The sequence below is a fragment of the Vitis riparia genome, chromosome 12, assembly GCF_004353265.1.
Source record: "Vitis riparia cultivar Riparia Gloire de Montpellier isolate 1030 chromosome 12, EGFV_Vit.rip_1.0, whole genome shotgun sequence".
In the NCBI taxonomy this organism is placed as follows: domain Eukaryota; kingdom Viridiplantae; phylum Streptophyta; class Magnoliopsida; order Vitales; family Vitaceae; genus Vitis; species Vitis riparia.
In genome coordinates, this window is record NC_048442.1 from 19,930,667 (window position 1) to 19,947,760 (window position 17,094).

General features: G+C 32.9%; 1 protein-coding gene and 1 pseudogene across 2 annotated transcripts; both read left to right on the forward strand.

Moving 5' to 3' along the window:
- LOC117926392 lies at positions 1-4,188 on the forward strand (annotated as a pseudogene).
- A 6,451-nt stretch (positions 4,189-10,639) lies between these two features.
- Positions 10,640-14,620, forward strand: LOC117926456 (sodium/calcium exchanger NCL-like). Of its 2 annotated transcripts, none has more exons than XM_034845548.1 (7): positions 10,640-11,017; positions 12,238-12,426; positions 12,742-12,923; positions 13,037-13,182; positions 13,368-13,644; positions 13,734-14,030; positions 14,150-14,620. In XM_034845548.1, the coding sequence occupies exons 1-7, from the start codon at positions 10,663-10,665 to the stop codon at positions 14,294-14,296; spliced, it is 1,593 nt and encodes a 530-aa protein (XP_034701439.1). In that variant the 5' UTR covers positions 10,640-10,662; the 3' UTR covers positions 14,297-14,620. The 2 variants fall into 2 exon arrangements, with proteins under 2 accessions (XP_034701439.1, XP_034701440.1); XM_034845549.1 differs by having other exon boundaries at positions 13,734-13,887.
- The last annotated feature ends 2,474 nt before the right edge of the window (positions 14,621-17,094 follow it).

Here is a 17,094-nt window from a genome sequence, read left to right on the forward strand (position 1 = left end):
CCAAGCTCAAACATGGGAAAGAAACATGCATTACTTCTTCTACTATTGCTTCTTCTCCTGCAAGTGAACCCTGGGAATTGTCGATATATTGCACCTAAATACTCTTCCTCTGGGGTGGTCTCTAATGGAGGTGCAGAGGTTCAGCAACCAGCTTTTGTTGTTTTTGAGCACCGGCCTTCACCATATAGCTGTAAACAGACACATGGGGTCATGCCATGCACCACCACTGTGTTTGGAAATGTATTCCTTATCCTGGTTTATGGTTACTTGATGTTCTTTGCAGCCAGGCTTTTGTATGATGGAAGTGAGATTCTGGTGGAACTTCTAAGTCCTGGGATTACTGGTGGAGTTTTTCTACCTCTGCTCAGCTCTCTTCCTGATGCTATTATCATCCTTGGTAAGCTTGATGTAAGCTGAGATCTCTCTTGAAATCTATCATGTTTTTAGAATTATGGGTCACTTTAATTTTCAGCCAAATCAAGTAGAAGTTGCTTGTATGCATCCATTCCATATCTCAACCCATTTGTTGAATTTGCAACTCCAAAAATATTATTGATTCAATCTGGGCACCTTCTCTGATTCAAGTTCTTAGTTTCAAGACCATGAAAAAAGGGGCCATGATTTTAATCTTTCTTCTCCTATTTGTTTCACTAGTTGCCATTTTTCTGGACCCAATACCATGGACATAAAGCTGCAAAGTAGTCAAGGAGAAAAGAAAAAATATAGAACATTCCATACATCTACCATACAAGTGGCACAAAGACAATTGGTGGCATAAGTAGCCAAAATATCAACAAAAAAATAAAAAAATAAAATAACCATAGCATATTTTTTTTATACATCAAAGAGGCTTGTAGTATGGGGATATCCCTTATATTACTATTAGTATTATCAACAGGTGGGACCCTAACAGTTTCTATTTATTTATATATATATTTTGCCTTGATATGAAAAAAACAACAAAACTTTCCCTTCTTTTTCCCCAGTCAATTATTATGCTGATGACATATATATACACAAACCTTATGTAAGTGTCAACATACAAAATTCACTCTACATGTGTTAGATGCAGACATTTGTAGGTCTAGAGAACTTGGAAAACCTCTTGTGACAGTGGATTTGCTTTTGTGGTTCTGATGTTTTAAGGAAACTAAATTTGATTTTTAGTTCAATTCAACCAGATGCAGCTTGGGAGGTATGTGCACTTAGCATCACATGCATGTTATAATGATTCTGTTGTACTTGCAGGCTAATTGTTTATATAGATTTTGTGTTTGAATGCATGAACTGAAAGAAGGGGAGGTGAACAGGGTATTTTTGTTTGTGGTAGATAAGGTAGTGATCAAAACTTCAACAATAGTATCAACTTAATTAGAAGTATATGGTTTGATTGCAAAACAGAGAAGTACTAAAAGGAGCAAAGAGTAGAGAAACTGAAAGTTGTTTAAACTGCTTGATGAAATGCCTGAATGAAACTTTTCGAGGATAATGCGAATGGGAAACGATGAAAACCTCGAAAAAGTTCAGAGGATTTTCATTGTCAAGATTGACCAAAATGAGGATTGGATGGAGAAGATGAGTGGCTGAGATGTGCAAATTCAAGTGATTTCGATGCAGATGAAGGAACAAAATGTATACGTTTACTTGAAAATGTACAACCAGAGAGAAAGAATTGTGATTAGTTCAAGGGTTCAACTCAAAAACAAATCTGGTTTTTTTCCCTCTAGTTTACTGAGCCGTTGGGTGGGCTAGTGCAGATGATTCATAGTTATTCATGCCAGTTGTGAGCCTTTGTTAGTCTGTAGCCTCCCAGTTGTCAAGTTTCATCATTTTTGTTCCACTGAAATTGTTTAGGTGATGTGTTCTTGGAGATCCAATGCCTATGTGTAATCTAATCATTCTATGCACTTACGGAATGCTCTTTTACATTTCTGAAGCATCCAGACTATGTGGAAACAAGGATACTGCTTCAAGCCAGGTGTCAGCTGGGAATGCTTTGCTGGGTGGATCAACTGCCATGCTTCTAACATTGCTAGGAGGGTGCTGCATCATAGTTGGCAAGTGTGATCTTGAAAATTTGAGGGCAAAACCTGTGGAGAAAAATGCCAGAGGATTCAGCTTAGTCGGTACTTACCTCCCCTCTTCACTTCTTAGGACTCTGTTAGTGTCATGTGTGAGAATATTTTGTGGAGCAACTTTTCAACTGGGATTAATTCAAATCTTCGAATTATGAAATGCTATTACTATTTAATTGTTCTTTTTCTTCGCTGTCCAAATTAAGTATTTCTTCATGTGAAGTTTGTTATGCAGTAGGTAAAATTTTTTTAGTTCTGTGCATATCAGTATACGTGCTAAAGCATATTATTAGTTCTGGCTACCTCTAACAAGAAAATTGCTGCTTAGCTTGATTATTGTCCTAGCACATAATGCATGTTCCTTTATTGCTATTTTCAGGTTCAGCTGCTAGTACTGATATCAGGGCTAGCTATACAGCAAGGATCATGGTTATATCTGTTATGCCATTCATAATAATCCAACTATCACAAGTTCTCCACACAACTTCACAAATTTGCTTAGCAGTTTTGATTTCCCTCATTATCTCTATTTCTTTATTGCTTGCATATTGCCTTCATCAGGTATTTGTCCACTCAAATTCAGAGGCTGCTTCTTGTTGACTTTTTTTTTTTTTTTTTGGTAGCCAAACCTTTTCTTATGCCATCTTCTCAAGTTTCCAGTCAAATGTTGTTGCAGATCTTTCACCCTTCAGTTTTGAAAACAAGACTTACACATGCAAAGGATAAGCATATGATGTCGAGAATTGTAAAACATTTGAAATGTTGTACCCTGGGAGGCTCTTAACAGCTAATGGGGAACCTGATAGAGAAGTGATAAAAAAGTTCGTCTTTGTTATAATTTCAACTTCTTTCCTCTTTGAATATGTCCCTTTTAACCCTAGTCATAGGGCTTTTCTAAATTAGATTCGAACACATCAATTGCATGAAGCAATTCCAATCCTCACATACTCAGCAAATTCCTTTCTAACTTGTCTGATCACCCTTGATTCTCAATGGATCAACTCTTTCTTGGATACAATGACAGGTTATTTGAGATGATTGGAGAGGATTCAGATCAGCAGCTTTCGGCTAGTGAGTTAAGAGCACTGATAACAGGAATCCAGATTAAAGAAGATTCAGATATTGATGAGGCTGTTGGGAAAGTAATGACAGATTTTGATGCATGTGGGGATTCCAAAATTAACTTGGATGCATTTATCATAGGAATCTCAAAATGGTATGATAAGGCTAAGCATTCAGCAGGTTGTTCAAGTGACAGTGATTTCCAGACAAGAATAATTATAGATGACTTCAACGCGGTATGTTAGTCAGTTTCATGTTATTCTCGGTTTAGTCCTGATCGAGTCCTCACTACTAGTAATCTGACATCTTTAAAATGCATATTCAGCCCACAAACAAAGGGAATGAGCTTCTGGGGATTCAGTTTTATACGGCTGAGAAGATTCAAAATCCCAAATGGAGTGCCTTCAAAGGAGTGTTTATATTGCTGTTGGGAACTCTTATTGCTGCTACATTTGTCGATCCTCTTGTCAATGCTGTTGGCAACTTCTACTCTGCTACAAACATTCCTCCTTTCTTTGTCTCATTCATTGTTCTGCCTTTTGCTAGCTCAAGTGAAGCAGTGTCTGCTCTAATTTTTGCCAGCCAAAAGAAATTGAGGATTGCTCCTTTAACAGTTTCAGAGGTTTTCTTCTCCTACAAATTTATATATATAGAAGTTGATGTTAGACTACTTCATTGCTGCTTTTCTCTATCTTAGTGAAATTTGTGTTGCTGTCGTGTTATTCTAATCCATAACACTATATGAATTGTTTGGTGCAGATTTATGGGGCAGTAAACATGAACAACCTCCTTTGCCTGTCAGTCTTCTTAGGCCTGCTTTATTTTCGCCATTTAACGTGGAACTTCACATCTGAGGTGCTGATTATACTCATTATTTGGAGCTTTCTCCCAAAAGAATATGGATAACCCCCAAAAAAAAAAAAGACTCTAGATTTTAGGTTGACTAGTGATTATTACTGTAAATTAATTTCTAGCATCCTGTACACATCTGTGACATCAAATTAGTGTATCCATAATACAATTCAAAATTTTCTTTGTTTTTTTTTTCCTGTTATGGTATCAGACTGTGAAGCTCCAACAAGTATCTTCTTTTTCTCTTTCATTCACCATGTCTCTTATTGTTGCTTTGCCTGAAACTATTACTAATTTTCCTGTTGGAATCTGTGCAATAATTAATGACAAAAAATAGAAAAGCGAGAAAGAAGAATACAAAGATTTAACGTGGTTTGACTAATTGTCTACGTCTATGGGAATAGGAAAAGAGAATTTTTACTATATTCAAATTAGAGTTATATAAAAGGGTATTTGTACTATCCTTATGAACGAAATTCCAAAAATACTCCACTTCGCTACTCTCCTGTTCCACTCCGCTTCGCTCCTATATTTGTCCTTTTTTCTCCATATGTCTTTTCGTTTAAATATGAGCCACATACTATAACATCACCTAACCTCATCTTTTCTAAGCATATCATTTCACAGCTTCCATTGAAATCGACTCCTTCCAACTACCCATCCTTCAAGGAAAATACTAAGGTACCAAAGTGGTACAACAAAAGATTTGGGTCATTGAAATATATATAATATATAGGATTTAAAATGTACAAATAAATGAGATTAAAGTATAAGAGTATGAACAAATAAAACAAAATTTTATACTTGATATCATCGATACGGGGATGGCTTGACAAATAAAAAATAAAAAATAAATAAAGAAAAGTAAAAAAAAAAAGTACTCTTCCTGCTGTGGCCAAACCCATCCTCTAAAGCTCAATTGATGTCTTGTTAGCTACTCGTGAAAGGATCTCTCTGTTGCAGAAGGATGTCACTAGATGTTACATCTACTTCACATGCAAAGCTATAATGATCATCTATATGGTAGCCTAGCATAGAATTCACCATGTGCACTAGTTAGTGTCAGAACTTGTCTTGATAATTGGCATCTATAATTGACTTGATAGTAATAAAAGCCATGTGTCGGGAGACCTTTACTCTTCAGCCAATGGTTTAAAAATGAGTAAGCCTCTAATTGATAACCCTGCCCGGCTCTTTCGAACATCATACCTCTTTTCACTCCCAAAGTGATGGACATCTCTCTTCACCTATGACTGTTAGCATTTCTATTAACTATGGTCGTGCATGATTATGTTTATTGATTATAGACTTATTTCTTTTGAAATGTATATAAAAAGCTTGGTAGATGATGTAATTTATAAGGCAACCAATTAGAGACTTGGATTAGAAAAATGATAAAATAAAAAATTAATTAATTGGTATTATGTTTTACCTTTATCCATGATGTGAAATACGAATTTTAGTCTATTTATCAATTAATTTCATATTATGTGTTGTGGATTAAGGTAAAAAGTAAGATTGCTTAATAATACTTAATTAACTTTCTATTTTTATGCATCCAAAATTTAACTTTATAATGTTTATTATTTCACAAGATTGGAAGAGACATCCTTGCTTTTTCTTCTACTATTTACAAAAATAAAAATATAATTATATAATTGCATATAATGGTATGGAGAGGTAGAAGAAAAATTACAAGTGCAACTATGTGAATCCTTAATGAGTTGTAATGAATGAAAGGATAACCTATATAATCATCGATGATTTTGAATGAATGAAAGTCTAACCAACATGAATTTTTGATGAGGTGGAATAAATAAAAATTAGGTAACATATGAATTTAGCCTAGTAATGACCCGTAAACTAGAGGAATCATAAACAACATTAAGAGAGAAATTAAATAAAAATTGGTGAAGTCACCCTATTCTTGAAAACAGTGAAGTCATTATATGGTCTTAAGCAAGCTCTAAAATAGTGACATAAAAAGTCTGATAAAGTCATATTAGATTTTAGGTTTAAGATTAATGATTATGATAAATGTATTTATTATAAAATGGACCTAAAAGAATGTAACCTACTTTGTTTTTACGTAGATGATATTCTAATTTTTGGAAGTAGTATAGAATAGTGAATGATATGAAAGATTATTCATCTATGAACTTTGAGACAAAGGATTTATAATTAGGAGAGACACATAATATTAGGAATGAGACTTTTAAGAACAAGTGAGGGTACAAATTTGGATCAATGAAGTGACATTGAAAAAATATTAAGAAAATTTAATTACTTTGATAGTAAACCAATATCCACACCATATGATTCCACTATGCATTTGAAAAAAAAAATTGTTGAAGAGCCAGTACCACAATTAATGATTATCAAAATAATAGGGTCTTTATTGTATATTACAAATAAAACTAGACTAACAACGACATAACATATGTAGGTATACTCATAATCTAAGTAAGGAAAATTGGGTTGCTTTGAAGAACTTTTAAGTATCTTAGAGGAAGTTTAGATTACTCTTTATGTTACAAAGGATTCCTTAATGTAGTGGAAGAATATAGTGATGTAAATTAGATAATTGAAAATTTAGATGTAAAATTCACTATTAGATACAATATCCTTCTAAGAGGTGTTGTTATTTCTTGGGGATTTAAGAGAAACTTAATATCAAGAAGCAATGAAATATGAGTTAATTGCATTAGATATAATATACATTGAGGTGGAATGCATTAAAAACTTACTATTAGACATCCTTTTAGTGAATAAGTCCCTAAATCCATGCATTGTGATAGTAAAACTATAATAGATTTGGTGAACCAGTTTCGCACAAACAAGATGATGAATATACATATACAAGTGGGATACAAGTCAATAAGAAACCTTTTGAGTAAAAATGTGACATCCTTGGATTTTGTAAGATCTGAAAAGAATTTTGTCGATTAGTTGACCAAGGGTCTTTCTAGAAATGCTATTGTAGAATCATTGAGGGGGATGGGGTTGAAGGCCTTAAAGGAGTCACCTCCAATGTTAACCTAACATTTGTGATTGGAGATCTCATGAAGAAGGTTCAATGGATAGAAATAATTTGCACTACGTAACTTTATAGCACTATTTTTCAGGAGAGAGTCTAATTTCCATCACTATGGTGATAGTGCTTTTGATGTGATGTTAGGAAGAGTATTTCCCTGAATGGGTCCAAGATAGGAAATTCTATGAGGTACAAGTCATATGTACCCTTGGAGGACTCACCTAAATGAGAGTCATCCTATAACCATGACTATAGGAGTAGTTCCTTAGTAACTCTTATGAGAATCAAGATACTAGTGCATGACAATTAATAGCATGCACTAACTCTCTTAGAATCAAGTTTCATATCAATACTATGTGTGTGTCATCTTAAAGTTTGGCTTAAGGATGCAGTTCAAGACATAATTCACTATGGATCCTCAAATGGAAATTGCCAACACTAAATGTAAGTTCAAGTCCGGAAGATAACCTATAGATATTGCATAGTATAAAGTTGTCCATTAACCTATTTACTTATTTTCATTATTATTTTGAAGTTTTAAACCTTGTGGAGGAATGTAAGTTTTTACTCAAAAATATAAAATTTAAAAGTTTCTTTTACAAAAAAGGAAAAGGTTAAAATCTTGGTATCATACCTTTTATTATTGTAAAAGTAAAAGACAATAAGTAACTTTTATTTTTCCAACCTTGTGTGGGATTTGATGAGTTTTATTAATATTTGTGAGATTTATGGAGTTGACCATTCCAAGATAACTAATACTCAAACAATGATCATCTTTTTATTATTAAAAAGACCTTTCATTTTTATGGAAAAAAATTATTATAAAGATATCTTCTTTAAAGTTTTTCATAGTTTTTAGACAACGAAATTATGGATAGGTTTCCCATAGTCTACCTATGGATGTACCCATAAAGGAGACACTACTACTATCCAACAATTGATTTGTATCTTAAAACGACTACCATTCCTTAACACTGCATGTAAGGAGGTGATAGCAGTTTTAAGACAACATGTTGTCACATGTTTCACAAAATTAGATCAACTCTTCTTTCATTTTGTTTCAATTGTTATATTATTGTTTTTTCATATATATATATATATTTACGTTTCAATGAGAGGGAGAACTTCCGAAGAAGAAGAAAAAAATAGAGAGGAATACTCAATTTCTCATAACAAAATTTGCATGTTTTCATATTTATAAAATAATAATAATAAATTATGGAACGTAGAATAAGTGTATTCTTTTTCTTCCCCAAATATTTGAATACATGCTAGCTACAGTAGAAGGTACGTTATATTTCTAATAATCTAAATTACTTTTAATACAGGATAAGGTATTATTGATAGTAATAAATAAAACAAAATAAAAAAGAAAGAAATATTTTGGTTTATATGTCTAAGTTTCACTTAGGAAAAAAATAATAATAAATAAATATAAGTAAACAACAATTAAGAAGTGGACGCCACCTTGCAAAATGCAAAGAGGGTCGTGCCATGCATCATCTCACTCAAAGTGGGGGCTACCAAGGAAGGCATGCTTACAAGGCAATTAAAAAAAAAAAAAATACAAAAACAAATGTGCCTCCTCCCCCAAGTCACGGAGGTGGTCAACTGAAAGATCGGAAAAACCAAAACCCCATCTCGAGCAACGTGACCCGGGGACGGTTCATTTAATTTCAGCGCGAGCTACACTCAATTCTTCTATTCACATCTTAATAAACAAAAAAAACGCTCTTCACATGTCTCTTTATCGGTTGTATTTAAATTTTTACGACAAAAGTCATATTATTATTTAATATTTTACATTTATTTATATAAAAAACATCATATAAAACACACACATATATATATATATATATATATATATGCTTTTGATGAATCAAATAAATTAGATCCAAAAAACTTACAATACGAAATATGTGATTAAACTATAATTATGAGATTTTTTGAAAGGTCTATAATGGTAGTGGATGAATCGACTGATAGGTCATACAACTCTTTTCTATTATACCAATTTTTTGATATAATGTATTTTCTTTTTCTCCATTTGTAACTTTTTCCGTTTAAGATTTTTTAAGTAAATCTATGGGTTCTTATTTTGATTTTTTTTTTCTTTTATCTATTCTCGTTATTGTGTAATATTAATGTTATAAAAAAAATAATATTAAGGTTATTTAATTAGAAAAATCTTTGGTTATAAAAGTAATCTTCTTTTATAAAATTTATAATTTTAATTACCGAATAATTTACAATTTTAATTAAAAAATTAGATATATTTAACAAAAATTTTGGGTACATCATTCAAATATTCTTCACTTATTTTTTATTATTACTTTAAAATTACTCGAAATGTTGGTGATAAGAACCACCTCCCCCTGAACCTGGGGATTTATGTTGTATGGTGCACTATATTGACCATGAGCTCCGTTCCTTGAGAAGATGATTTCGAAAACGAAAAAATATATATATTTTGAAGGTAAGATAACGTATCAGCTAAAATCATAGTGTCATGGATAAGTTTGAATATGAAGATAACCAAACGTGAATTTCTAGATCATCAAATCGACTACTTTAGAAGTACGAGTCCAACTCATACTATAATATTTACCAAGTTGTTAGAAATCACATGGTTGTAACATTATTATATTAGCAATAACATTGAATGGGATGAAGCGTTATTTTGCATTGCCTCCAACTAGGTGCAACAACAGTTCATTTTTTTGGAAAAAAAGAAATCACACCTATACCGTTATACAAAAAATATTAAAATATATTGAATTGATATCTAAAATATAGGATGGAATATGGATGATTGAAAAAATACAGATATATTATTGGATTGTGAAACTTAAATCAATTTTGTTACTTTTTATTGAAAATGTTAAGGATCGAGTTGTCCAATTAACTTGTGGGGGTTGAGTTCTTTGCTAAGTTTGTAGGGGTCGAACTATCTAATCAGTTTATGAGGGTTAAAGAGAACAACACCCCTTAGAGAATTTTTTTTAATTGATGATTGACAAGTTTGTATCTATTATATATTTAACCCTTTTATGTTTAGAGTTTTGTTTTTAGAGCGTGCGACAACAATTACGGGATGTTTTTCAAGAGTTTTATTATTGTAACTTTTCTTATTCTTTTTTATCAGTGGATTATTGAGTATTGGTGCATTCCATGCATATAGTGATTACATTAATAGTAGAATCATATTAAAAATCTTATTTTTTTTATTATTTATTTTGTACTCATGTTTATGTGGTTTGATTAACATATATAATATCGGAATTCAAATTAATAATATCAATATATATTAAAATACTAGATACTTAAGTACAAAACAAGGAGTCATTTGATTAATGGTATCATTTGGATAATATTAAAAAATAGATTTTCATAATGCAGTAGGACCCGCCACTGGATCTGTATTCACGGAGAAAAAGCAAATGAGTAGTACACGCACCAATTATTTAATCAATTAAGTGGGCAGACAATCTGCAACCAGCTGAGACAACTTTTCAGGGTCAAAGATGAGCAATCTAACGCAACAATGACAAGAGTAATAATATATATAGGACACATTAGCCTCTCATCATGAGGCCAAGCCCGGGCATGGCAAAGAAACATGTACTCTTTTTTCTAGCCATGCTTCTTCTCATGATGGTAAGCCCCGGAAGTTGTGGACGTGTTGCAGCCAATAACTCTTCCTCCTCTGGGCTGGTCTCTGATGGGGATGGAGAGGTTCAGCAGCCAGCTTTTATTGTTTTTGAGGAGTGGGCTTCGTCATATAGCTGTAACCAGACATATGGGTTCATGCCATGCACCGCCACTGTGCCTGGAAACATACTCCTTATCCTTGTATACGTTTCCTTGATGTTGTTTGCAGCCAAGCTTTTATATGATGGAAGTGCGATTCTGGTGGAACTTCTTAGTCCTGGAATTGCTGGTGCTGTTTTTCTGCCTCTGCTCAGCTCGCTTCTTGATGCTATTATCAACATTGGTAAGCTTGAAACTCATCGTATTTTTAGGATTTATGGTTCACTCTCATTCAGCCTCAGCGATAAAGAGTCATAACTTTCTGAATCTGAAGTTCCCGAGATATTATTCATTCATTTCAGGCACATTTTCTGTGTACTATAGTTTCAACATTTTAATATTTAGTTTTTTCTCCCACTTGCTTCAGCAGTTCCTGCTTTTCTGAACCTAATGTCATTGACTTAAGTTCCCAATCAGTGGGGAAAAAAAATGCAGAATATTCTGTAAACTTCCACCATACAGTTGGCATAAGTTTCCTAGATGTCAGAAGATCAAATTGTTGCATATGTATATATTTTGTGAATATCAAAGAGACTTGTGGTGTAGGGTTCATATCCCTTGCTTTGCCATTCCGATAATCAATGAGTGGAAGCTTGAGTTTTGAGTTGGTGTCTTTTTCCTTTGGGCCTAGTGTGAAAACTGCAACAAAACTTTCCTTTGCTTTTTCCTAAATGATTGTGTTGGATATGCTTTATTAAGTGCCAGCACACAGACGCATTAATCAAATGTGGTAGATTACATAGTGTTTTGGACAATACAATCAACTTAGAAAAAAAAAGTAAGGATAAAGGAAAGGGAAATAAAAGAATTGAGGAATGCTAATTGTGCCATCCCCTCAGTTGGAACTGCAGAGAAGTACTAAAAGAAACAAAGTAGTACAGAAACTGAAACTTATTTAGACTGCTTGATGAAATGCCCGATTGAGGACTTCTAAGGACAAGCATATCCTAGTGGGAAATAAGGAAAACCTGGAAGAGTTTATGGCATTGCGATTGTCAAGAATGACCAAAATGAGGATTGGACAGGGCAAAGGAGTGACTGAAACGGGTGAGTACAGAACCCAATTGGATGCAGAAGTAAAGACAAAATCCACAAGATTGATTACTTGGAAACCCACAACTAGAGAGAGAATTTATGTAACTAGTTCAGGAATTCCTACTCAGTGGCAAATGGGTCTCTTGAGTTTAGTGAGCCATTGGATGGGCTATTGCAGCTGATTCATAGTTGCTGATGCCAATTATGAGCCTTTATTAGTCTGTGGCTCCCTTGTATTTAAGTTTCACACTTTTATGGTCTACTGTGATTGACTTGATAGTGTGTTCTTGTATAGATCCACTGCCTACCTGCAGGCAATCTAATTTTTCTACACGCTCACGGAATATTTTGTTATTTGCATTTGTGAAGCATCCAGACTATGTGGAAACGGAGAAACTGCTCAAAATCAGGTGTCCGCTGGGCTCGGTTTGCTAACTGGATCAACTGCCATCCTGCTAACATTGCTAGGAGGATGCTGCATCATAGGTGATAAGTGTGACCTTGAAAACTTAAGGGAAAAAGCTTCAGAGGAAACTGCCAGAGGATTCAGCTTAGCTGGTACTTACCTATACTCTTCAGTTATAAAGTCTCTGCTTGTGTCAAGAATTCATGAAAGACTATTCCAAGTAGCAACTTTTAAACACAGATTGATTCTAATTGTTGACAATGAATTCAACTGTTCTTTTTCTTCATTATCCAAATTAAATAATTCATATGAAGTTTGTTGTGCAGTGAGTAAAACAATTTAGCTATTCACTTATCAATGTACATGAAGTGAACCATTGATTCTAGCTAACATTTTACAAGAAAAATGCTGTTCAATCTGATTGTTATCCTGACACATTATGCATGTTCCTTTATCGATATTTTCAGGTTCAGCTGTCAGTACTGATATCAGGGCTAGCTATACTGCTAGGATCATGGTTATATCTGTTATGCCATTCATAATAGTCCAACTAGCACAAGTTCTCCACACATCTTCACAAATTTGCTTCGCGATCCTTATTTCACTCATTATCTCTGTTTCTTTATTGCTTGCATATTGCCTTCATCAGGTATTTGTCCACTCAGAACTCAGACGTTACTAATTGTTAAAATAATTTTATTTTCATAACTCTTTTTTATGCTAGCTTCTTCTTCATGATTTTCCAATCAAATGTCGTTGCAGGTCTTTCACCCTTCGATTCTGAGAAGAAAGCTTGCATATGCAAAGCAGAAGCATATGACATCAAGAATTGTAAAACAATTGAAATACAGTCCATTGGAGAGGCTTTTGACAACTAATGGTGAACCTGATATGGAAGTGATCAGAATGTTAGTCTTTTTTTTTAGTTTCAACTTCTTTCCCTCATTAGTTGTAGGCTATTCCAAGTTAGATTATAAAAATTCAACGTCATGAGGCAACACCAATGGTAAAATAGTTGACAAAATTCTTACTAACTTATGACTGATCAGCCCTGATTCTCAATGCATGCACTCTTTCATGGATACAATGACAGGCTATCTAAGATGATTGGTGGGAATTCAGATCAGTTGCTCTCGACTAGCGAGATAAGAGCACTGATAACAGGAATTCAGATTAAAGACAAAGATTCAGATATTGATGATACTGTTGGAGATATAATGAGAGATGTCGATGCTTGTGGGGATTCTAAGATTAATATAGAGGCATTTACCAAAGGAATCTCAAAATGGCTTAATAAGGCTAAGAATTCTGCAGTTTGTTCCACTTACAATCATATGAAGACAAGACTAGTTGTAGACCACTTCAATTTGGTATGTCAATGTCATGTTATTCTTGGTTCAGTCATGATTAATTATGTTCTCAATGCTGGTGTGATGACATCTTTAAAATGCTTAAGCAGGTGTCAAGCAAAGAGCATGAACAGCTGGGTATTCAGAGTGATGAGGTTGTGAAGATTGAAAGCCCCAAATGGAGTGCCTGTAAAGCAGTAGTGATGTTGCTTTTGGGATCTCTGATAGCTGCTACATTTGCTGGTCCTCTTGTCAATGCTGTAGGCAAGTTCTCCACTGCTACTAACATTCCTTCTTTCTTTGTCTCATTTCTTGTTCTGCCTTTCGCTAGCTTCAGTGAGGCAGTGTCAGCTCAAATCTTTGCCAGCCAAAACAAGTTGAGAATTGCTTCTTTAACATTTTCAAAGGTTTGGTTGGGTTGATGTTAGACTACTTCATCGTTGCTTTTATCTATCTTAACTTAGTGAATTTTGGGTTCCTGTCATGATGTTCTAATTCATAACTGTATATGAATTGTTTGCTGCAGATTTATGGGGCAATGAACATGAACAACTTCCTTTGCATGTCAGTCTTCTTGGGCCTAGTTTTTTTTCGCCAGTTGACATGGAACTTCACATCTGAAGTACTGATTGTCCTCATTATTTGGAGCTTTCTTCCAAAAGAATATGGATGACCATGGTCCATGTTAGATTCTCAATTTTTTTTTTAAGACCATTGAGCGCTTTAGGAGCAATTTACGAATTTTCAGATTTATTCAGTAGTTGTTATAAGCCAAGAAGCAAATTACTATAACAAAGCTCAATCATGACCACCTTGATACTAGTCATTCTCGAGGAGAGTGATGATCAATTGTAATACAGTTGTATGTTATGAATCATTCTTTTAGATTTTAGGTTGACTTGTAATTATTTCTGTAAATGTTTTTCCACCATTTTGTAAGTATTGGATAAAGCAAGTAAGTGAATTCATAATACAATACACAAAATCTCTTTGCTTATTTCTTCTTATGGTATGAGATTTGTACAGCTCCAACAGGCTTGCATCTTCCTTTTTCCCTTTCATTCACCATGTCTGAAGAAAGTCTGGCTAGCTCCCAATTCCATCTTGTTGCTTCCTGCAACTTCTTCCAACTACCCATCTTAGAAACCTCGATTTGATTGCTTGCTAGTTGGTTATGATCTGCTGGGTATTCTCAATGGAACTCATTCATGTCTTCCTGATCAGTTTAGTGACCAGGATGGTAAATCTACAACTAACCTGGCCCATGTCCTTTGGTTTGAATAAGATAAACTCATTCTTCACATCCATCTTCACTTCCTTATCTGAACACCTTCAAGCCGTACAGGGCACCCCTGGTGATCTTGTTGGAGTAAGAGGGCTGAAAACACAAGAACAATTACATAATTTCATAAAGATAAACAACAAATTGAGAAAAATTAATGAAATTTTATTGTCTTCTATTTGTCTTGTTCAACTATTACACAAACCCCATGTTCATATTTAATCATATCAAATCAAATCAAATCTAAAATTTGGAAACTTTCTAACATCAATTTTACTTCCGAACTTGCCTCCCCTTAAAACTTGATTTTTAATTTAAAGTAGTATTTTTATCCTTATTATATGTTTAAGAAAGGCTAGAAGGAGCCAACATGAAATCACTTTGTCCCTAAATCAAAGGGATTTTTTGAAAGATATGAGGAAGCAAAACAAGAAAGTTCTTACCATCATCTAATGGATGAAGGTACTTTTGAGAATATTTCAAATGCAACCACCTCCATGGAAGTATGAGATATATTACAAAATACACAAAAGGGAATTGATAAAGTAAGAAAAGTTCGTCTTCAAACTCTTGAAAGAGAATTTGAAGATTTGAATATGAAAGAATTGGAATCAATCTTTTGATTATTTTTCTAGAGTATTGACTATTATGAATTTTATTAAAAAGAATTAGTGAGAGTTTAAATGATGTTCGTGTGTGATTAAAAAATAAATATTTAGCAAGAATAAATATTTTTTACTTGATGATTTTAGTAGAAAAATTTGGGTGCATTTTTTGAAGGAAAAATACGAGTATTTAGTGTTTTTAAGAAATTTAAAGGACTTATTTAAAAGGTAAGTGTCCATTATATAAAGGCAATGAGATCGATAGAAAAAGGTGAATTCACATCAAAAGAATTTAAAAAATATTGTGAAAATCACATTATTCGTCCATCTTCTTTTGATTAGAGAACACATTTGAAGAAGGAAGTGCAATTAAAATTTTCAAAATCTCAAGATTAAATTGCTGATATTTTTACCAACCTTTACCATTTTGGAGGTTTTAGAAGGTTGATGATACTACTTGAAGTCAGGATCAAGTTTAGGAGACAAGTTGGAAAGTTAAACTTGATCCAAAAATTTTAAAAATATTATAATTAAATTTAGTCCCTAAAAGTCAAGGGAGAAATGTTTTATTTTGGCTCATTATTTTAGTTTTTATTTTTGAGTTGTCAAATTAGAAATTTTCTATTTTGTTAAATGTGAGTGTCCATAAATAAGAGATTATATGATATTTGAATAGGAGAGAGTGGTGGAGTATAATAAAGTTTTAATTCTCCCAAATTTTATCTCATTTTATAATTGTGTCTCTCTTTTAACTCTATTACTCCAACAAATTAGTATCAGAATTTCTGCATACCCAACATCACTTTTTTGGTTTTAATCTAGTTTGATTGTGAGAAAATGTCAAAAGAGAGAGAAAAAAAAAGGTGGAAGTAAGATTGTGAATCTTATAATTTTTTTTTCCCTATAATTTGGGATTTGCACAAACTATTCTCATGATAAAATAAAAATGCATGCCTTAGGGCTTATTTTTATTTTTTATTTTTTTTTTTTAGCATAGTTTTTTGTTCTTCATAACAAAAAACAGAGAAAGCACATTGGACAATTAAAAACTATTTTCTATTTTCTAATCTTAAGAACAAAAAATAGGGTGACATCTTTTAGTTGTTTTATATTGTTTTCACTTGGTTTTTTAGGGTTGTTTTAAAAAATAATTATACAAAGAATACTTAAAAATAAAATACTAGATATAAAAATTATTTCTAAAACATATTTAAAAATATTAAAAAGGGCTTAAAATTTTTTAAATTTTCAAATAAACATTAGTTCTATAAAAATTAGAGAACAATTTTAAAAAATTGTTTTAAAGAATTATTTTTCAAAATTGTATTTAAAAGTAGTTATCAAATAGACCCTTAGAGTTCTTCATATATTACTCCTTCATATGCTAGTCTTTGTTAAGCTTTAACTATTATGCAAGGTGTCAATGATGTTGAGATATTAGGAATGTTTAGATATTAAGAAAGTTGAGATATTATGAATATTGAGATATTAGGAATATTGAGATATTAGGATATTAGTTGTTATTTCCTTATATCATTCTTTCCTTGTATCATTCCTTCCCATTCTTAGAATGGTGATTATTCT

Excerpts from the sequence above, each read along its gene's own strand:
- LOC117926456 (XM_034845548.1), top strand. The coding sequence starts at position 10,663 with ATGCTTCTTCTCATGATGGTAAGCCCCGGAAGTTGTGGACGTGTTGCA. Across the intron at positions 12,427-12,741 it reads CAGAGGATTCAGCTTAGCTG|GTTCAGCTGTCAGTACTGAT; the intron begins GTACTTACCTAT and ends CGATATTTTCAG. Across the intron at positions 13,183-13,367 it reads GATATGGAAGTGATCAGAAT|GCTATCTAAGATGATTGGTG; the intron begins GTTAGTCTTTTT and ends ATACAATGACAG.